Genomic DNA, 22,336 nt, shown 5'->3' with positions numbered 1-22,336 from the left:
GACAATGGAAAACAAAACCATACACAATTTTAGATTGTACTCCAACTGTTGCATTCTATGGCTCTGCCCTCCAACTCTCTATTCCTAGGTTCCAAAGGCACGCCTTTCCCAAGCTTCTCCTTCTTTTATTTTGTAGAAGCACAGGTAAAAATATGTAAACAATCCAGGTTGTTCTACTCTTTTGAAGCTCCTTCCCAGTTAATTCTGGTCCACGTCTGCCTAGTGAACACCCTGCCACACATAGATACACACACCTCATAACTGCAGCTTGCATCATGTTCTCTCCAGACAAAAATCTCATCATTCAATTTTGCCCTCACCCCAGGCCGACTAATTAGCTGGTTGATATCAGCTGTGCTTTTTAACACCAGTCTGACTTAATGCCCTGCCCCAAGGCTGCCATGCTAATGATGGTAATTTGACAAGTGCAAGCTTTAACGCTCTGGGTTCCACATGCCACGCCAACTGTCTTAGGGTAACCTCCACCCAACCCACCATCTCAGCAGTGGCCCCCAGGAAGCAGAGGGGAAGTGCTAATAACCTGTGACAACTCAAGGAGAGGCCCCTGTGCTTTCCAAGTCCACATTCTGTCCCTGTGCCTTCTTCTTGGAAGGCCCATGATGACATTTCCTAGCAGAGGAGACAGGTACACAATGAAAGGGAAGCTACCCTGTGACACAGAGCAACAGGTGAGAGTTCTTGAGTTAAGTACACAGGGTCTGTCTAATCCCAGGCTCATCAAAACCTAGCCCAGCCTTCCGGCTGGATTAAAATCACTCCTATTACCCAACAGTCACCCTTCATTTCATCTGAACAGAGGCTTCTTTCTACTGCAGAGAAGTGTCCTCAGGAAGGACCCTTAGGGAGGGAACTTCAGGCACAGTGGCAGGCTGGTGAATGAATGTTTTTGCACAAGTGTTGTTTTTCTAAATCAAAATATTTTTGTAAATTTTGGTAAATCAAAGTAATTTTTAAAACATGGCTGATTCAGACTATCATTTTTGCACAGCTTCCCTGACTCGTACCTTCAGAGCACACTGCTTGGTCCAGGGAGGCTATGTGGTCATGGCAGGTGCACACAGCTTCACTGTGCTCTATTCCAAGACTTTGAGCACGACCCCTTGCTTAGTGGCAGGGTCTGGAATGGCTGTTGTGTGTGACTGGGTCTTGTGTGACTGGGTCTTCTCATTCTTTGCCTTGCCCCAAACCCCCAGTGCTCCCTTTTCTGATTTTATTGTGACTCCAGTTCCTGGCAGTGAAACTGGGGCTTGGTTAAGTACCACAACTTGACAGCTGGGGCACGATTCTGACCTCAAGCTCCTGACCTTATAAAGCAGCACTCACTGCCCAGTGCAAGTACAGTGTAAGCGACGTAAGTAATTCAGAATTTTCTAAGTAGTCACATTAAAAAGAAACAGATGAAATTAATTTTAATAACAGAACTTCTTCAACTCAATATATCCAAATATTATCACTTAAGCCTATAAGCAATATAAAATTATTAAAGAGATATTTTCTATTTCTTTGTACCAAGTCTTGGCAATCGGGCATGCATTTTGCACTTATGGCACATGTGAAGTGGGACCAGATCAAGGGCCACATGTGGACAAGAGGCTACTGTATGAGACACTGCAGTCAGAGGAAGCACAGGAGAACTCTGGAGATCATCCAGCCTGACTTTTTTTTACAGAAACGTTAAGTACATTTGCTGAGGTTATGCAACAAGTTAGCAGAAAAGGTGGGATTAGACTCCAATTACCCTCAGCCTACCCTGTGGTTTTATTCACAAAGCTGAACAGCAGCACTGCTGGAGTGGAACCCACACCGCCTCTGGCCCACTCGTACCTGCTCTGGGGCTCTTTTTCACCAGGCCCAGCCTCGAGGGGACAGGCCCCTCTACCTGTAATAACTTTTCTCCTAAATAAACTAACAGCTTTACTGGAAACACTTTGGCTGCAGCGTGGGGTCAAATTTTTCCATCCTTCCACCAGATAATGGTTTTTTTTTTATGACTTGCCACCTTTGTCCCCAGAAACTGTTTTAACAAGCTACTTAAAAACTCTGATTCCTTTATGCAATGGTTCTCAATAGAGTTGTCCATCAGAATCACCTATGGAGGCTTTCTAAAAATTCAAATTACTGGTCACCTACTCCTAAATTCTGATTTATAAGGCTGTGGAGGAATTCACATAGGGAGCTATTTTTCTGAATGGTTCCCAAGTTCTGATGCACACCTCCAACTCACAATGACCTCACCAGATGTCAGATCACCAGGGACGTCGCCTGGCGCCCTGGTGGTTGAACGCAGCTCTGTGCTCAAGAGCAAGCCTGATCTCAAGGAAAGAACTAGGTTCTCCAGTACCTCCTAGGGCGGGGCTTTCTGGCTTGCTTTCCTCCTTGCTCTTTCTCTGCACCCAAGGACACTTTTAGCCTCATTTCCTGATCTTACAGCCTCACCTGCGGCGTGGAGCTGCTGGGGCAGGCAGGCATGCAGCAGACAGGACTCGCTCTCATGGCCTTGGCTGCCTGTGTGGCTCTTCATCCCTCGGAAGGTGAGTTGGGGGCTGGCTATCTAAGCCTCCAGTGGAAGGGGGGGCTGCCTTCCAAGATGGAGCTGGAAGGAGCAAAGTACTCTAACAATTAGGGGCATGAATTTCCAAATATCTACACAAGAATGGCATAGGTTTGAATTCCTCATCTCCAAGAGGCAATTTCGGGAAGGAACCTCATTTAAACAGGAATATCAGTAATTTGCCACCAGGAGGATCAGATCCCTCCACACCAGTGCAACTTTGAGCAGTGATTCCTTTTCTGATGACAGTGTTTTAGACAACCCCCAGGTAGAGGTTGGAGGAAAGCCCCTATTATCCAACTGTCTCCCCCTTCACCCGGACCAGCTAAACTGTCCGAATACAAACGTGCATGTTTCTGAAGAAAGACAGACTTGCCCTTCTGGTTTATGGCTTGGTAAGTTGCAAGCTTTCTGAACAAAGTCAGCCGTGTGGGTACTGAAAACCAAAACTTCAATCTGATCTTAAAAATGAGACACAGGATAAAAGAGACTGAAGCACACAAATTACATCAAAGAGAACTTCAGTTGTGAGCTGCTAGCATAGATATGGAGATTATAACTGCACTTGGACTAGAGGCAATCTTTTCTAATTTTTTAAGGAAACCCTAAATATAGGTATTTAATACCTGACTGATTTGACTTTTCTTTTCTGAAACTTTACCCTGAATGGGATTCTCTAAATTCAGAACAGGGGTGAAATGTAAGTCTTGTTTGATCTGCTTTTATAAAAATTAAGCCAACATTTTTAAATTGACAGATTTCATATACACAGACTAATACACACACACACAGACACAATTGGATTTTAGAGCTTCTGTTGAAAAATCAGAGCTGGCAAAACCGGTTCCACATTTCCTGGCAAGAATTAGAGCTGAGTAGCCTCAGTCTTTCTCTGGAGCTGGCTATCACCTTATCTACTGCCTGGTTCCTGTAGGCATTTGCTTAGGGACCCCATTAAAGTGCCCGATGCACTGGGCTTGCATTACTGTGCACAGGAAACATCTGGATAATCCGTTCTTCATCTCTATCCATCTGTCTTTTCAAGACAAAAAGTTTGTCATTTTATATGTTTCTGTAAATTTTCAAAGAATTTCACTATTGAAATTTTAGGAATCACATCCATTGTTTCCAAAAGTCCACCTGCTAAGGCTTTACTCCTAGTTTTGGAAATGCAATTCTTTTTCCATAAAGCTTTGAAGTAAAGGTGCATACATCTCCCACTTCGGCTTCCTGGCCTGTTTCCAGCTGTCCCTGCAGCAGCTGCAGCAGCAGCAGCAGCACCAGCCCTCCTACAGGAGAGGGAAGGAAGGGCAGGCGGAGCGCGTAGGGGAATGAGGGAAGCCCTGGCAGACCCACAGCCAAGGTTTCCAAGGAACTGAGTTCTGGCAGAAAGGGTGGGACAGCAAAACACAAAGGTGTATGAAAAGGAGCAGCTGGTGATGATAAGAAAGAGAACTGAGAAGACCCAACAGTAACTTTCTGGGTTAGTCTTGGGGCTTTTCCTAAGGCAGTTTGGGTCGTAGGAAAATCACATTGTCTGAGAAGTGCAACTTTCTGCCATTTAAAAATAAGTGATGTCGGGGTTAAGCCTAAGAACAGTCATGGAACTGAGAGAGCAAACCACACTGCTTTCCGTAGCAAACTTCCATTCAAGTGTCTGTGTGTCTCGGGTACCCTGTGGGAGGCTACCTGGGATTCAGGCTGGGGGGACAGTCAGGCTTGGAAGGAGGGAGGTAAATACTGAGGAGTGCAGGGAAGGAAGTATAGGTGGCCTTGGCAATTGTCTTCGGCTGGGGGAGGGGATAGGGAAATGGCCCATGCCAGTTTGGGACTGTGGGAAATACATTTTGTTTTTCTAGACATTAAATGTTCCATTAGCTTAATGTTGCCTGAAGTGGCCATCTTGATGTGATGGCTCAGTGATTGGCATTTCCAAAATGTTCCGCATAAACCAGGAAGCAGTTGACTTATCCATAATTAAAAACCCTGGATTCTACCCAAAGATAGGGCATACTCCATACCTGTTGACGTGGCTGCTGGCTCCCAGAACTCAGATGAGTCCATAAAAATGTCTATCATCCAGCAGCCAAGAGCCAGATTACTTAAAGCCACGATCTAGGGCTTTGTGGGCCTTGCTGTTTTTATTATACATTAAAGACTAAGGGTCCATTTTTGTCCAGCAGACACAAGTTGGAGGATTTTGCTTCACTGAGTCCCAAATTGGCTTCCTCTGACAACCCACTTTCTCAGAGTAGGATGGCTCCTAATTAGATACTTGCTAGGGACTGGCTGTTTGCATCCTAATAGAAAACATCTTTTGTTTTAATCATAGGAGACTCACTAGAGAGAGTTGCCAAAAATATACATTTGGACTTGAAAGTTGTTCTGCACAGTGGGGCTCTCCACTTCACCAGGAGTAGTTCCCAAGAGGCCAGACATGATGTGCTCAGTAAATGTGCCCTTCAGTTTCTCTCCAAGTGTGCCCTTTAATTAAAACAACAGGTCCTGCATTCCCTGAGTTCAATGACATTGTTGGATTAAGTGTCTAAATTTTATTAAAAAATCCAATCATCGTATCTATTATGTAGTTCAGGGTGTTTTTTCTTAAAATACCCTTTTCTGTGTCCAGAGAAACAGAGTGATATGATAGCAATTTTCTCAAATTTCAGTTATATACAGGTCCCTTTAATGGAAAACATTCTTATTCTCAATGATGATTCCTAAATTATTTCACTACATCACTTGATGTATAAGCATAAAACTAGGTATAAAACCCTTGTGAATATACCTCTTCTGCAATTATAAAGCCAAAATAAATTTTAAGTAAAAATACAACTACAAAGCCAAGATTTAAATGTAACAATATTAATTTAATGTAACAGTTAATGTTTGGCCCAAACTAAAATCACCATTCCAAACACAAATATAGCACTGATACTTGAAGCAAAGATTTCAAGCTTTATGTGCATAAACTACCCTGTTCCAAATAAGAAGTGTTTTTCCACCACCTTTTCCTATTGAACCATGATGGTATAATTTTGCCCCCCCCCCCCTTAGCACACAACCCATTTTGAAATTCCGCTCTGTTCTCTTCTGATCGATGTGGGACAATTAAGGTAGTATCCGACTTGGTAACAGCACTAGCATAAACCTAAAGCAAAATTCAAATCTCCTGCAAGTGTTTCTTTAAGATGGTCTTCCAGAAGGTCCAGACCATGCATGTCTATTTAAAGATTATCACTGAGATGACATATTAAATTCAGGCATCATCTGTAAAGCTCATGGACCCTGAGAACACATCCAAGGGCCCCTCCCAGAGGTCAATGAAGCCCAGTTTAAGAGATGCTTGGATACTGGAAAGAGTCTGGACTTTGGACTCCAAAAGGCCAAGTCAGAATTCAAACCATATGAACTTGGGGAACTGCTTAACCACACATAGCCACAAAGATTTTTAAAAATAGGACCAGAAAAGGGTTCCCGGACCCAGTTCCAACATGTGTGTGTGTATACGTTTCGCCACACCAAAAAACAAAATTGAACTCTCTATTCTGACACTATCTACCCAGAGACAGACTGAGCTTCCACAAGGAAAGGGCTCACTACCCCCCACTTTAGATGCCAGTAGCAAGCCCAGGTTGTTATCTGTGCATCTGACCAACCAGCTACAAATGGGAGGTAGGTTCCAAAGATTCCCATCCTTGGGTTCGATCAATTTATTAGAATGGCTCAGAGAACTTAGAAAAACCTGTTTTCTCTCTAGATTACTGATTTATTACAAAGAAAACAAATCAATAGCTAGACGAAGAGATACACAGGGCAAGGTCCCAAACAAAGGAGCTTCTGTCCTTGAGGATCTTGGGGCCCAGACTGGTGGCATGTTGGAAGCATGCTGGTTCTCCAGTGTGGAAGCTTCTAAATCTATCCCCTGCTTTTTTTTTTTTTTTTCTTCTGTATTTTGTGGAGGCTTCATCACGTACGCATGATTGATTAACACCTTGGCCATTGGTGATTGATTCAACCTCCAGCCCTTCTTTCCTCCCTGGAAATCAGGGGGTGGGACTACAAGTTCTAACCCTCTATTCATGGTTGGTTGCCCTGGTGACCAGGCCACATCCTTAGGTGCTTTACAAAAGTTACCTTCATTAACATAAGCCGAGACGTGGTAGAAAGGGTTTGTTATGAATAACGACACCTGTTTCACCTTTATGACTTTGAAGTGTTTTCTGGAACTGAAGATAAGAAACCAAATGATGCTTCCATTGCTCTTATCACTCAGGAAATTCCAAGAGTTTTGGGAGCTGTGAGCCAGGAACTCACATATATTTGAAGATCAAACATATTGAAAAATATACTTGGTCGTCTGAATGAGCTATATTTCAGCCATCTGAATGTCAAAATATATATATTTCTTATAAACTGCAAAATCACAGACCAGAATCTACATATTGTTTCACTTACATTTTTTTCCACTTAATCATAGGTAACAGTGTATCTGTTCAACACACAGTCATTTCTTAAAAGTTTGCATCATTCATCTTAACAGACAACAAATAACTTCCTGGAACAATTTGGAACATTAAAGTTTCATCCATTATCAATCAGAGTCCAATCAAGGGACAGAAACCAGACAATAATTTGAACAGAGAATTAACACAACTAATTATCAACTATAACAAGAGATAGGCTAGAAATGTTAATGGAGAGTAGGTTCTCATTCAGCAGAAAGAACTCGGAGACAAGACACAGAGGTCAAGAAAGTAAAGTGAGGATTTATTAAGTGATAGTATGCTTTCAAGGGGAGAGCAGGCAGACTTAGGTGAGTAGCTGTGCTGAGTTTCTTTGGCAAGATGGTTATATGGGGTGTGAAAATGAACAGGTGGAATATTCACTGGAGAGAGAGGGGTCTGGGGTCATATTTTCTGATTTCCATCCCAGCTCCACCTTCCCGAGGGGAGGAGGGATTTTTATCCTTATTTAGTCTTGATCAGAAGTGTCATGACATCAGTGCATGATGGGAACTTCTGACCTGCAAGGGTAATTTTATTGGAATGACTGTAATAATGGCATGAGCAAAAGGTTACATTCAGAGGGCATAAGAGGTTACATTCAGACACCAGAGATGCCTGACATATGCCACCTTTCTTTATCTGCCTCCAGAACACTTATCAACCCAAATGTGTCATTTCTTATCAGTCCAGAGGTTCCTGCTTTGGTCTGCCCAAGGACCCCCATTATTCACAAGATGTATGGGCCATTTAGCCCATGCCCCACTTTCTCTGCTCATATCTAGCTATCTGTCTACTCAAAACAGAAAGAAGAGGACAGGAAAGAATATAGGAATAGCAGATATTCCTACGGCAAAGTAAGAGTATTTAAGGAAGAGATCCTACACCCCTTCTCTGACCAGCTGTGATCCAGACCTTGTTGGAGAAGGCACAGACATGGCTCACTGAATGACCAAAAACAAAACACCAATTCAGTCTGCCCTACAGTTTGCAGGGGAAAGTTCTTCACAGGGAAGGGGGAGTATGCTTTCTAAAAGGAGAACTTCAAGGATGGGGCAGCCTGGCTCTTCACCTAGTTGTGCAGCTGGCAACACGTTTATTCTTTAAAATGGATGCCTTGGCAATCAAAAGCTTAATGCCAGGCACTTACATTACAATCAAAAAAGCTGACTGTCAGGTACTTACACTACAAGGGTCCATCTTAACTTCATAAAATAGGCAATTAAAGGTGAATTTGAAGCTTAGGAGCAATAAATTGAAAAAAGGACACATTCCACAGTGACACCTGGAGCTGGTACTGTGCTGTATACTGACCTCCAGGTGATGTCTTTTTTGTTTCCACGTATTGTTCACTATGTCACCCCTGTTCTAAGCACGTATGTGTATAAACTCATACAAGCCTCACAACAACCCTATGAGGCAGGTGCTATTACTATCCCCAAACTGCAGATAAAGAAACTGAGATACAGAGAAGTAATGCACCCAACATCAGCTAGTAAGTAGCAGGGCCAGGACTTGAACCTGGTAGTCTGTCTCCACACGCCTAGTGACTGTGCAGTAATGCCTGTCGGCATGTCTCTGGAACAAAATTATCCAACCCCCTTCAAGACTATCCCCTGACCACTCCAGTATCCATGCTGTGAGAAGTACTGGGGAACAAATGTCTTCAGATTAACTAAAGAAAAACCCTTATTCATTCTCCATTACCCAGAGCTCAGATCAGCTTAAGTGACATTGAGCACTAATGCCAGGCACTGTGCTATGGGGCATGGGTACAAAGATATCCCAAGGGAGTTCACAGTCAAGAGACATAGTCGAATAAACTCTTAACTTTACACATGGTAAAGACAGGAAAGCTCAGAGTGCTGCAAGAACACAGATTCATGTAGGGAAAGGGTAAGGCTGGGAGAAAGGAGGCAAGTGGGAAGCTCAGTAGGGCAGGAGCCAACTGATGAGGTCTTGAACTTGGGCAGCGGGAACAGGGATGAGAAAGGGGAGACAAAGATAAGAAATGTTCAGGGAGTGAATTTTAACAGGAGTTTGTGACTGGCTGTGGGAGTGCAGAAGGAGGAAGGAATGACCATGGGTTTCTGGCTTGGGTAACTATAAATAATGGGTAAATGAGATGAGAAAAGGAAAAGGAGTAAATTTAAAGTCGCAAGAGATAACACCCTCAGTTGGATACAGAGCGATGACTATATTAGCAGAATTAGTGTCTTGTAAACCAGGGATACTGTAAATTTTTGGAAGGAATGGGTAACAATGTTACATGCAGCAGGGAGGTATTTTGAGATAATGTTAGGAAAACAGCTGCTACTGTAGGGACTCGGCGGGCAGGTGTCATGACTTACTAATTTTTGTATACTTAGCACCGGGAACAGTGATACAAGGCAGGCGCTCAATAAATGCTTATGAACTTTACTGATGTAATAATCACTTTCACTAGTAAAATAATACCCTTACTCAAATGATTCAAATCCAAAAACGTTTGTTGAGATACTGTTGCTACTTTCCCAAGAAAGTTTTTCCTTAACCTTACAAAGCCTAAGTTTTCAGTTAAAAAAAATTAACAAAGGAAATGTAAAAAATTTACCAACACTAGGGGGAAAAGCAAAGAAAAAGGATAACAAAATGAAACAAAGTAAGGTGGATAAAAAATTTAACCAAAAATTTAGTGTCACACTATTAATACCAGAAAAAACAATACGAAAGGTCTGTAACAGCACTAGCGGAATCTTAAAGGAAAGATGAATATGATCAATTCACCAAAGTTCATCCAGGGCTGAGCACAGGGTGAGGCAAGTGATGCGACCAAGGTGAGTCGTGCAACTGCAGGGTCGGATTTTGTTTTTATTTAAAACTGCAGTATTTTATTTACTATATAATTTTTTTGTTCTAATTCTTATTTTTAAAGTATTGCATTAAAATATGATTCATCTTGATTACTGAATTTTTTGGTGCCCCTTCAAATTTGGCACCTGAGTCTAGTCCTTCTACTCCAATCCCGGGAAGGACGAGGAAGATACTCGTATGCGTTAGAAAATATAACCCCAAGTGATATACTGTAAAAGTGAACAGACTGACAAGAAAATCTGACATAATCTCAACAATAGTGTAAGATTTTTTTACGTACGCGCATCAGAAACTGACCAATCAAGGAAGTAGGGTATAGCTCAGTGGCAGAGTGCACGCTTAGCATGCTCGAGGTCCTAAATTCAAGCCCCAGTACCTCCATTAAAAAAGCAAAGAACCTAATGCCTCCTCCACCCCCGCCAAAAGAAACTGATCAATCAGAACGCTAACGGAGGTAGGAAAGACGTGCACAACACAACTAATATTTTCCTACAACTCTGAAAGGCAGCCGTCGGTAGGCCAGGCCTGGCCGTGCGCGCCCCGGCCCGCTGCCCGCACCGCGGAAGCGCGTCCCCAGGAGCCGCGAGGCAGAGGCGGGACTCGCGCTGCGTCCAGGGTCCGGGCCGAAGCCGCGCAGGTGCCTGCAGTTCCCCGGGTCGCGCAGGGGAGGCTCACGCCGGCAGGCGTCCGTGGCCTTGTGAGCTGCCGCGCCGCGCGGGTCTGGGACTCCACCCTCCCCGAGGCGCAGTACTTATTACACGTGAACCGCTCCTCCGCTCACGTGCTCTCCCTGCGCCACACACACGCCACACACGCGCGCGCGCGCGCACGAGAAAAGCCGCCCCACCTTGACAGCGGCGCCGAGCAGGTTGCGCAGGCGCAGACCGGAAAAGCGGCGGCGGACGTGGCCCAGACAGACAACGACCAGCACCACCCGCTTCCTGTTGCTGCCGCTCCGCACTCCTCCTCCGCCCCTTCCTTGGGCTGGGGTTTCCGTTCCCACACCTGGTCTCCGGTTCCCCCGCTCTCCTCTCCGGTCCACGGCCGCCTGGCCTACATGTACGTGTAGTGCGACAGCCGTAAAGCGGCGCAGCGTCGTGCTTGGGTCTTTTCCCCGTATTGTATTGGTTTTCTCTGATTTTCCTTTTTTACGGTCGTGAGTTGGACGCACAATTATTTTATCGTGTTTGTGTTTTAAATAAGTGCATTTAGGCTAAATTTAGCTGTATCCCACCTGTTACAATAGGTAGTACCTCCACTCTTTTCCGGAATAAATATTTTGTGATATCACCTTTAACCTCTGACTCGAATGCATTTTTAAGTCTCTAACCAAGTGGTATTTGTAAATTTATAAATATATTTTATTTATTATTTCGATCCAAGTTTTTAAACGGTTACTTTGCACAGAAACTATTACTTTGCCCAGGAACTACTTCTTGAAACACTGTAGAATAAAAAAGAAGTCTTAACTATAGATACGGTAAGGTAATATTGTGATGCAGGGGAGGGGAAAAAAAAACTTTCCTCTACCTTTCTAGGTTCTCTACCAGGGCCCCTGTAATGAAAGATAAATTAACAAGAGAAGAGCATATAAATTGATTTAGTTTAAGTTTTGTTTGACGTGGGAAGCTCCATAAAGAAATGAAGACTCAAAAAAGCAGTAGAGTTATGGCTTATATAACTATTTGGACAGAGAGTGGTAATTGTGAAAACGTGGAAAGACAAAGGAACTTGGCCTAGGGCAGATAAGCATGGAAAAGTGACTAGGAAGATAAGGGCGAGTTTAACAAGGTTTGTTTGTACAGTTTTTTCGTGGCCTCCACTTCCCATAGTGTGGAGACACAATCCCACTTCACCCAGAGGGGCTGCTGCCACCCTCCCCTACCAAAAAATATCTTTCTTCCCCAGGTGCAGGGAGACCACCTTTTACTTGGAAGTTTTCTCTCTGGCTTTCAGCACAGAGTGCCCTTTCTCCATCTGCTGGTTTTTGTTTTTTTTTTTTAAGTGATTTTAACTTAAAATCATCAACATGCCAGAATGGCATATTTTGGGGTGGCAAGTTTTGAACTTTCAGTGACAATGTTAGGGGATAGTGAGACCCCTTAAATTAGGAGGCCAACCAAAGTGTGGTGTGGGTCCTTGCCTGCCAGCTGGAAAGAATTCACAGCTGAGGCAGAGGGACAGAACGAAAACTGCTTTTATTTCTCAAAAGAGGAAAAGGAAGGAAAGTGCTCGAGCAGGGAAAGGAAGCGCTTGAGTAGGGAGCTGCCATCCAAGATGGCCGGTGGAGACAGCTCCAGCTTGGGTCGGGTCACATAGACTTTTATGAGAGTCTTCGGCATAATGTCCTCTTTCCAGCTGTGGTGGAACCAGTCAGTCCTTGTACGGACTTTTCAGTCCTTGTATGGGCTTTTCCGGTTGTTGTCATGGCAATTGTCAACTGTCATGGTGCTGGTGGTGTGTCACTTAGCATGCTAATGAATTATAATGAGTGTATAATGAGGCTCAAGGCCCACTGGAAGTCATATCCTCCACCATCTTGGACTCTATTGGTTCTTCTGATTGCAGTTGCCTCCTGAGACTTAAGAGTAATTGATTTCTACTCAAAGGAGGGGCAGGGGTATGATCCTGGGCAACAGCCTTGGTAATAAAAAGGAAAGTTGTTTTTAACCAGAATGCCCGCAATCTGGTGGGCACAGCCCGCCCCCCCAAAATCTCCAAAGATTCTTTTCAGCTATGAAAGTTTTAAAGAGAAAGGGAGAAGTAATCTCAGTTAATCACTGAGATAGGTTGTCAGAGTCATTGCCAACCCCAATGCCCGCAGGCTTGTCCTAATGAACTGCTTGAGCCTGCTCTTCTATGACTCTGGGAGGCCTGGGATACTTCCTTCAGCTTTTCTATAAACAAGAGGCAGGGTTTGGTGGGGGGGAGGTGTTCACAGGGTCCTGCTCAGTATCAGCAATACATTAGAAATTGTAGATTAAATGGACAATTTCTTAGAAAGCTATCAAAATTAACTCAAGAAGTTATAGAAAAATCTAAATAAACATACAACTGTTAAGGAAATGAAGTTAAGGTTGAACATCTTTTCTTCAGACAGAAATCAGGCCTAGATGGTTTTAGAGGTTTTACCAAACACGAGGAACAGACAATCCTTGTCTTACACAAACTTTTTCAAATAACAGAAAAACAGAGAAAGCTACCCAATGCATTATGGGGAGCACGGGAGAATACTGTGTGCACGTGGCCTTACGAATTTGCAGAAACACATTTCAGTGTGGGGTTAGATTTCCTTTCGGATTTGTGTTGCCATCTCCTCCTTATAGCTGGACAACATCAGTTCCTCCTAACTTGACTTTCTGCCCCCATCGCTCCCCACTTGTTTATCAAGACAGGTTTTCCTAAAACCCTTCCTCATTCACAAATCTTAAATGGACTCCATTTCATAAAAGATAAACCTCCTTAGACAGACATACAAGGCCTCAGAGGTGTGACCTCGGTCTATCTTTTGAACCATATCTCCCATCACTCACCTTCCCAGCCACTCAGTTCAGACATAGTGGTCTATTCCTCTCCAAACCCTAAACGTGCCCTGGGCTTTCCTATCTCAGAACTCTAGACCATGTACTTCATTTAGCCTGGACAAGTCTTCTCAGGTTTTCTTCACCCATCCAAGTCCTCCAAGATTGAGTCAAGTCCTTCCCCAGTGGGTAAATGTCAAACCTGCTCCAGAGGCCCACATGGTTCCTCTCTTCTGAGCTTGTGGGACACCCTGTCAACCTCACTTCTTCTTTAATCAAGTCCTATCTGCAACCCCACCAAGGTCATTGTCTGGAGCTATTTTTCATCTCTTCATATATTTTATGTCTTTGCACTTAGTTTTATCTTCCCCAAATATAGTGTGAGTTCTGGAAGGTAGAGACGTGTCCCGTCCCCGGATCTGCATACATAGGGCCCCCCAGTGAGTGTTAGCCCCTTGCTCAAGTGGATTGACATTGTTTCTCTGGAGTCTTTGAGACGGGCGCCAGGCCAGTGTTGTATAAGCTGTAAGATTTAACATTTCTTCCTTTTCTTCTTTTAGCCATACTCCCCATTGCCTCCAGCTGCTGCACCGAGGTTTCACATCATATTTCCAGAAGGCTTCTGGAAAGAGTGAATGTGTGTCGCATTCAGAGAGCTGACGGGGATTGTGACTTGGCTGCTGTCATGTGAGTTTGCTGCCGCAGGAGGCCTAAACCTGCACAGAGACCACTTCTCCACCAATGGACAACAGGTCTAGGTCAGAGAGGCTTTGCCTGTTACACAACATACAAAGACTCACTTAAACCTGGGAGGGGAGAGCGGAGTGAAGGTCCCGGGGCGTCCAGAGCCCCAGGGTAGCCCTCTGCTCCCCGCCCTGCGGTGCTGCGCTGAGGGCTACGTGCCTTCAGTCATCAGGCTATGTGCACGACCTTCCTAAGCAAAACGAGGGACATTCTGAGTGAGAACAAAAGCAAAAACAGAAGGCGACTCTGTTCTACTTCATGGCTTTTGCTAACTTTTTTTCAGCAAGTAAATGGATTGCTGTCATTTTTACTATCTGAATTCGTCAAGTGTGCACGTAACATTCAAACAGATGTGTAGAGACGTCCGTACCTGTCACAGGTGGTCCACGCAGTCAAGTTCCGATGCCCTCCTTTGCTTCTGATTCTGAGCCACTGGCACATGGTGAACCCTCTCACCCCTCCTATCCCCACCCCTGACCCAGTTATTCAGAACTTTGGACTTAGATGTACTTAACGTCTCCCCAGAGTTTAAATTCCGCGAGGCACTGGTATGTAGTAAATCTGGATTCTGACAGTAATGCTGTGAGGAAGGCACACATTATCTCCATGTCACACAGGAGAACGCTGTCACTGGGGAGACTACATAGTTCACTTGGTGACAGACAGCGAGTGAATGGCACAAATGGGGTGTGAAGTTAGGTGTCTTCGTTCAGAACATGGTATACTTCCAAAGGCTCTCAAAAGTGGTGGTGGGGAAAAAGAAGTGATGGTGGGACTACACATAGCATGCTCTCCCCAAACTCCCACACTGGGCATCTCCCAGGAGTGCTGGTTTCAGCAGGACTCCAAGGTGACACTGATGAGCCCTTTGGGCTACATATAAGCCCACTGCTTATGCCTGAGTTGCTGAGTCACTGGGGAACCTCTTTATTTATTAAATGAATTCCACAAATATTTTACTGATTAGCTATGATGTACCAAGCACCATTCTATATGCAAGAGATGCAGCAATAACAAAATAGTCTGCCCTCCTGGAATCTCCGGGAGACTCTATCCAACTGGGTCACGCAGACTAGTCTCTGAGATTTAAGTTTCCCCTTGCCCCCTTTCAAAGGAATCCATCCGTTACTCATCTTTGAGAAACACTGCTCCAAGACAGGGTTCTTAGAAGTGCAGAGGAAGCATTTGGAAGATGTCCACTGACAGACTTCCTTCAGGTCTGGGGACCATGAACCCCCTGAAGTTTGTGGGTATGAATGTGGGAGCATTTTTCCAGGGAGAAGGTCGTTGGTTTTATAAGCTCCTCAAAAGGATCTTAGATCCAACAAAGTTTAAGCATCAGTGTGCAGAGGAAGACAATTCCTGGCCCAGACATTGTATTTTTTATTTTTGGGGGGGAGGGGGAGTTTATTAGGTCTATTGATTTACTTTTTACTAGTCTTTTTAACGGATGTACTGGGGATTGAACCCAGGACTTGGGATAAGCAAGTGCTCTACCATTTGAGCTCTACTTTCCCCTCTCCAACTCTGAATAAGCATGAGTGTCTATGTGGGAGAAGAGAGGATGGAAAACCCTCTCAACATCTCCTCAAATCATGCCAGCTCACTGGATCTATCAGCCCAGTTTAGTCAGTGGGAACCAGTGTATCCTGTAGCAACCCAGGGAATACTAGATAATGAGGTACCTTCTGAGGGGTGCTTCAAGTTCTCAGCTTCTTTGAAAAACTCCCTTACTATATGCCTGGCCAAGAGTCTACCAGTTTTTATTTAATTTTAATAAACAGTGCTGGTAATAGTTGGAGAGTGAAAATTCATAGGCAGTTCATAGCCAATGCTCTGGAGAATTGGAGATTCTGGATACTGGTGTGAAGTCTACCTGCCTGAGGCTGCTCTGGCTACTCTCAGAAACACCAAATTCTCTGCTTTCAATTCCTTCCACCTCATGGCATATGTCACCTTCAGAACTTGGAAGGGCTCCCAGGGGACTCCCGGAAAGCCATGGGGAAAGAACCAGAGAAAGTTTCTGTGTGTGTGTAAGAGTAAGAGACAGATGCAGGTGATCATCAGGGATACACTGGTAACAGGATTTTCAGAGAAGTTTTCTTTGGAATAAGCAGGTGAGATAGAGATCTAAAAGGTATAGGAACAGAAATGATGTGAACAGGAATGATGTAAGTCCTCACTTCGATAAGGGAAAATATGATCAAAAACAAGCTTCATTTTAAAGAAGACTCAATTTTAATAAAAGGAAAACTATAAAGCCAATCACTTGGATCTAAAAAATACTTTATTCAAGTACTGATTTGTAAATTGACCTCTCTGTAGAGAAAAGGCAGCAGAAAAATATTGAGTAGTTATGACTTGGTCTGAGATAAGATGAAATTTGACTATGTAGTATTTTGTAATCATAAATTACAGATCATCTCTGTTGTGTTTCCTGACATTTGACATAAATAGATAAACGTTCTCTTGTTTTCAAATTGTTTTACTACAGAATATCCCTCTCCTTATCCAAAATGTAGTCTCCTAATTTTGAATGTGTATAAACACTTTAAGGTTGGAGACAAGTGTTTTAGAAGCAGAAAACATTGCAAGTATTGGAAATATAATTCCCAAAGAGCATGTATTATTAACCACAATTAATTAATATAAATTAACTTACAGTGAACTCACTAGATTTAATTCCTTCTCCTTTTCTGCCTAGAAATAGGCCCCTTGTTTCACACCCTATAAACGATCACTGTAATTTTTGACGTCTGAGATAGCAGTTTGCTCGTTTAAAATTCCACTATAGTGACTTCATTAAAGAGCTTCTAGCTGTTTCTAAACATAAACACAATGCAAAGTTGTTTATCTTGGGCAGAAGGCAGAGGTTTCTTGAATCATATAGACATTACCTGTTGGAAAGAAAAATTTTGGTTATTGAATAATGTAATTTGAGAGGTTTCCGTATTTTTTCCAAAGTGGTTGTTGAAGGACCGTTGTACTTACAGAAATGGGTGAAGAAATAAAATTCAGGGAACAATGATAGGTATAATTTCTACGGCAGGTCCATCCCTTTAAATCTGTTGGCCTGTTTCTAGCAACTCTCTTGTGGGGGGAAAAAAATCAGGGGAACAGCCTTATGGTTTCTTAGAGTCAAAACTCTCCACCTAGAAATCCACAGTGGGGTGGGGTCAGTGTCCATCAGAATACTGTGGAGTTGGGGAGAGGGGAGGGAGAGTGAAATAGGCTACCTCCTTGCCCACATTACCTCACCTCTTTTTATCCTGATGAATACACGTGGGATACAAGTCGGGGTATCAGCCATCTTTAAACTTCAGGGTTTTACAACATCAGAACATCTTGGATTTGGGATGTGTGTTCTGGCAGCTAATTGTTCCCCTCCTTGTATTACATTGAGATGTTGAGGCCCCACTGGGTAGGCCTTTGAGAAGGGTCCCACTTGGCAGGTGTTGCCTGTTCTCCTGTGGCTTTCCTCCTCCCTAGATCCTGTCTGTGTTCCCCCATCCAGTTCTCTCCTGCAGCCCCAGCGCCGGTGCCCCTCCCTGAGGCTCCTCACTCCCCACGGAATAACGGCATCGAGCCCTAGTTCTCTCTCGGGGCAACCGACGGGCTTATCTGGGTGTATCGGCAGAGACTTTGTCCACTGGATGTCTGCTCAGCTGCTCGCTGACACCACGGGGAGAGGGGGGTTTAGCCCTTCGGGAAGGATAGGAGCTTCAGCTCTTTCTTGTTTATTGTTTTCTCTTCCACATTAGTGCTCCAGCCAAGATTTCTCCTGTAACAGCTGAAGGCAAACCAACTGGCCTCCATGAGAAAGAGCTCTGCTCTTGAAGACCTCTCAGTCGGATACACTTGGAGAATGTGTTGTTCTCCTATTAAGATGCCTCACTTCTTTCAAATGAATAATCCCACACTCTGGGCTTTTTATGCTCAAGCTCATTCAAGCCTTTCCCAACATTCCTCCCTTTTTCAAAAGTCCCCACATTAGCTGATGATTCCTCTTCCATCTGGGGAAATGGCAGCCTATTTTCTAGTCCCGTTTTTACCCCTACAGAAAAGAGGCATTTTAATTTACTCAGACATAGAAATATTGTACAGGTAGAGCCAGCAGGATTTTCAACATTTACTAAGATTTGGATGGTGTCTGATGGGGAATTAAAAGTCACAATATCTTTTGTAACAAGAATTCTTCTAGGTACCAGAAATTGTGAAGGTGCTGTAGAATTCTCCCACCCCAATGTCAAAACTTCATACAGAAAAATGATAACAAAAACACATTCTGAGACGTGGTGTAGATCTATATTCTATTTAAATGTTAACAGATGCCTAGAACATTTTGATTGTTTTGTTGAAATAAAACCAGACTGTTCTTATTTTGAACAATTTTGACTTCATGTCTACAACTAATCACTGAATTCCTGCTGTGAACAAGGCCTTTTCAAGACACTTCCAGACTATTCCTCCTTCAAGGAGCATAACACCACAGAGAAAGGAGAGTCTGAGACAGGCACTCAGATAAAAGATGGAGTAAACTAAGTGCCAGAAGAGACGTAACTGGTGCCATGAGATTCAAAGGAAAAAGGGGCATTTAGTTGTGAGGATCTGGAAAAATCTTATGGAGGCAGATGTGTTTGAGATGGGCAGTTAGGAAGAAACTGGTTTTGCTGGGTGAAGTTTGGAGTCAGGAAAAAGAATTGGGTTTACTTAGTTTCTTTCCTCTCCCTCCCTCCCCCTCCCCATCTCCTCTCCCTTCTCCAATTCCTTCTCCTTATAATACTTTTAAAACTTTCTGCAGATGTCTGAGCAACCACAGGCAGAAGTGTAGTCAAGTCAAGATTCATCCTTGTGGTCCTCAGCTTTAGGATTCAGTCTCTAACATACACTGTGTCTAAAACAGGGAACTGCCTATAAATTCACTATGTTTTTAATCTACTTGTACTTTCTGTCAGTGATTTTTTTTCCCCCTTCTCTTCTTGACAGCCTTCATGTCAAGCGCAGAAGAATCTGCGTCAGCGCACACAATCATGTTATTAAGCAGTGGATGAAGGAACAAGCAGCTAAGAAAGATGCTAAAGGCAACGTTTGCCAGAAGAAACACCATGGCAGGAAGAACAGTAAAGGGGCACATCAGGGGAAGCGTGAAACACATGGCCACAAAACTCCTTATTAGAGAGGGTACAGATGAAGCTACACAGACGAGTCCTGAGTGAACTTGGCCATAGTTCATTAGAACTATATCACGTGGATATTCCTTACTGGAAGCCAACAGGGCAAAACAAAATATATTTTTTAAGGGAACAATTATATAGATGCAAATGTAGCCAATAATGTATTCAACTGAAAAATGAAATGAAAAGAGAATACTTATCTTCATATAATATTTTAAGAGCAGCATACAGATCTAATTTCAAAAACTTTTTCATTATGATGTTTTCCAAACCTACAAAGAAGTTGAAAATGTTCTATGAACACCTGTATTCCTTTCACCTAGATTAATCCTTGTTAATATTCTGCCACACTTGTTTTTTTTCTCTCTTCTCTCTTTGTACGTATGTATATAAAACATTATGTATAAAAATATATAATTCTTTTGCTAAACAATTTGAATAGAAGTTACAAACATCATGACACTTTATTCCTAAATATTTTTTAGTGTACAACTTGGCATCCCTCAAGAATAAAGACTTTGTCTAATTACACTATCAGCTTTATACCTAAAAACAATTCATCATATGTATACACAGTATATGTATTAACATTCCACATTCAAATTTCTCCAACTTTTTCCAGAGCATTAGATTTTTTTTCAACCAAAGTTTACATATTGCAATTTAATTGTTATATTTCTTTAGTATCATTCCATCTAAAAAAAATCCCTGCTTTTTTTCTTTTTTTTTCTTCCCATGGCATGAATTAAAAAAAAAAAAAAAAAAAAGGAGCCCAGGCCAAGAATTGGTTCCACATTCTTGGTTTGTCTGTTTCCTCAGGATCATATTCGGATTTAACAATTTTTGGTAAGAATGCTTCCTATGTGAATTTGTATATTATTGCATTATTTAGAGTTCATGAACAGTGGAGTTCATTTACTTCATAGAAAACTTTTAGCTGAATATCACCTAAAATGCGTAGTTTGAGTAACTACTGTTGTTTGGATTGACAAATTCTGACACTAAAAAGGAATGCCTGCTTTCCTCTGGGAGCTGTCTGCCTCCCAGTTGGTTCTGGGGGCAGACTGGGAAGGGGTCCGGAGTTGGGTCTGGTGTGGGATGATTTTACGCTCTCCTAAATAAGGAGCCTATATCCTTGAACTCCTAACCCACCTTTCCCCTACGTTGTGGGTCTGTCCCCACTGTTCTGCTCCTCTTTTGGCCTCCTTGTTCACAGAGGCTCCGAGATGTAGAGTAAGAGGTAATTTTCACAAACAGCCACCAGATGGCAGAAGCACAGCGTCCGCTCTGCCCGTGGTGTTGCCAGGATGACTTGAGTGTGATAATGGAGCACACGGAGGTGCTGAGCCTGATGTAGATTAAAATATCACCAGACCTCCTTTGTCTAATACTCCTCACTGACACTAGTTTAGCATGTGATTTACTTATTCTTACCAACAATCCTGCGGGCTTTGTATTGATGTTTCCACTTTAAGGATCAGGAAACCAGAGGCTCACAGGGGTAAAATGACTTGCCCAAGGGCACACAGTAAGCGGCCAAGACAAGCCTTTTACCCAGGGCTCCACTTCCCGTTTTCCCATTAGCCCCAGCAGTGAATCCTGGAAGGTGTGGACCTGGGGGTGGGGTGGAGGGAGGGGAATTCAGGTAAAGATCTGTGCATCTGGTGCTTCAACAAAGGGCCAGGGGATGGGCTGACAGTTTTACTTGGGTGCAGAATTAAGACATGTTGCTACTGGCATTGTTAGAGCTGATACCGGCAATAACCATCTTCACAGATTAAAATAGGTCCCAACCAGATTTTACTGAGTTTTACTCTTAAGTAGTGGAGGGAATCACACACTATTTATAGCCTTTGTTTTGCAAAATCTCCCTCACTGGGTTCTTCTTTTCAACATAAAGACAGATTTTTGTCAAAAAATACAGCATTCTTCCACTCAACCGCATCATGCTTTTTAATATGAAAATATAATAAAATAGGTAATCTTGAGAAAAAAATGAGTCCTTAATGTCTCAGTCCCTTCTGGCTGCTATAACAAAACACCGGGGACTAGGTGGCTTGAAAACATTTATTTCTCACAGTTCTGGAGGCTGGGAAGTCCAGGAGCACAGTTTTGGCAGATTTGGTGTCTTGTGAGGGCTCTCTTCAGGGTTGGAGACTACAGACTTCTCTCTGTGTCCCCATGTGGTGGAAAGGACTAGGGAGCTCTCTTGAACCTCTTTTACAAAACACTAATCCCATTCATAAGGGTTCCACCCTTATGACAAAAGCACCTCCCAGATTGTCCTTCTAAGTGAAGTAAGCCAGAAAGAGAAAGAAAAATGCCATATGATATCGCTTATATGTGGAATCTAAAAAAAAGGGACACAAATGAACTTATCTACAAAACAGAAACAGACTCAGACATAGAGAACAAACTTATGGTTCCCTGGCAGGTAAAGGTGTGGTGACGCAGGAAAACAGGTGTGGGGCATGAGGAGGGCTGTGTCCCAGGTCTTGGTTCCAGTGGGAGTCTTGGTCAGGGATTACATCCCCCCAAGTAAGGTAGATTATGTGTCTCTTGGTTGCGAGCAGCCAGTTTATCAGCATATGCCCTGGCTGTACCAAGGATCCAGCTTTTTTCCTCAAAAGTGCAGCAGGTTGAAAGGAGGACCTGTAGGTCCCTCCAGGTAAGCTCATAGACCATTGGTAGCCTGGCAGATTCTTCCATGAACCTACTGGGGTCCTTGGAGAAACGTCCAAATTTCTCCTTGCAAGTAGCTAAATCAGCCATAGAAAAGGGGACGTGAACTCTGATTGTTTCCCCATCACCGGCTGGCACTTCCCTTAAGGGGCAGAGTTTGGTAGTAGGAGGTTGGTAGGTGGCCCCACTTCGAGCAGTACTGGCAGGACTTTCCTCTGGTGAGGGAGATGCTGGGGAAGACTGTGCTGCCTTGGAGTTGGGGGAAGTAGGAACTTCTGGCTGTGG

The 22,336-nt window shown here is 43.4% G+C and overlaps 1 protein-coding gene and 1 long non-coding RNA gene across 3 annotated transcripts in view; one reads left to right on the top strand and one right to left on the bottom strand.

Moving 5' to 3' along the window:
* Positions 1–2,361: 2,361 nt before the first annotated feature.
* Positions 2,362–21,365, top strand: CCL28 (C-C motif chemokine ligand 28). The gene is made up of 3 exons (XM_006191919.3): positions 2,362–2,552; positions 14,012–14,138; positions 19,182–21,365. The coding sequence occupies exons 1-3, from the start codon at positions 2,489–2,491 to the stop codon at positions 19,369–19,371; spliced, it is 381 nt and encodes a 126-aa protein (XP_006191981.1). The 5' UTR covers positions 2,362–2,488; the 3' UTR covers positions 19,372–21,365.
* Positions 16,702–22,336, bottom strand: part of LOC116660957 — a 32,009-nt gene continuing 26,374 nt past the window's right edge. For both annotated transcript variants that reach the window (XR_004316664.1, XR_004316665.1), the window contains exon 4: positions 16,702–17,092. This is a non-coding gene — a long non-coding RNA (uncharacterized LOC116660957). The remainder of the gene's footprint in view (positions 17,093–22,336) is intronic.

The sequence above is a fragment of the Camelus ferus genome, chromosome 3 (assembly GCF_009834535.1).
Source record: "Camelus ferus isolate YT-003-E chromosome 3, BCGSAC_Cfer_1.0, whole genome shotgun sequence".
In the NCBI taxonomy this organism is placed as follows: Eukaryota; Metazoa; Chordata; class Mammalia; order Artiodactyla; family Camelidae; genus Camelus; species Camelus ferus.
This window is presented reverse-complemented; position numbering and strand designations above follow the sequence as displayed.

Excerpts from the sequence above, each read along its gene's own strand:
- CCL28 (XM_006191919.3), top strand. The coding sequence starts at position 2,489 with ATGCAGCAGACAGGACTCGCTCTCATGGCCTTGGCTGCCTGTGTGGCT. Across the intron at positions 2,553-14,011 it reads GGCTCTTCATCCCTCGGAAG|CCATACTCCCCATTGCCTCC; the intron begins GTGAGTTGGGGG and ends TTCTTCTTTTAG. Across the intron at positions 14,139-19,181 it reads TGTGACTTGGCTGCTGTCAT|CCTTCATGTCAAGCGCAGAA; the intron begins GTGAGTTTGCTG and ends TCTTCTTGACAG.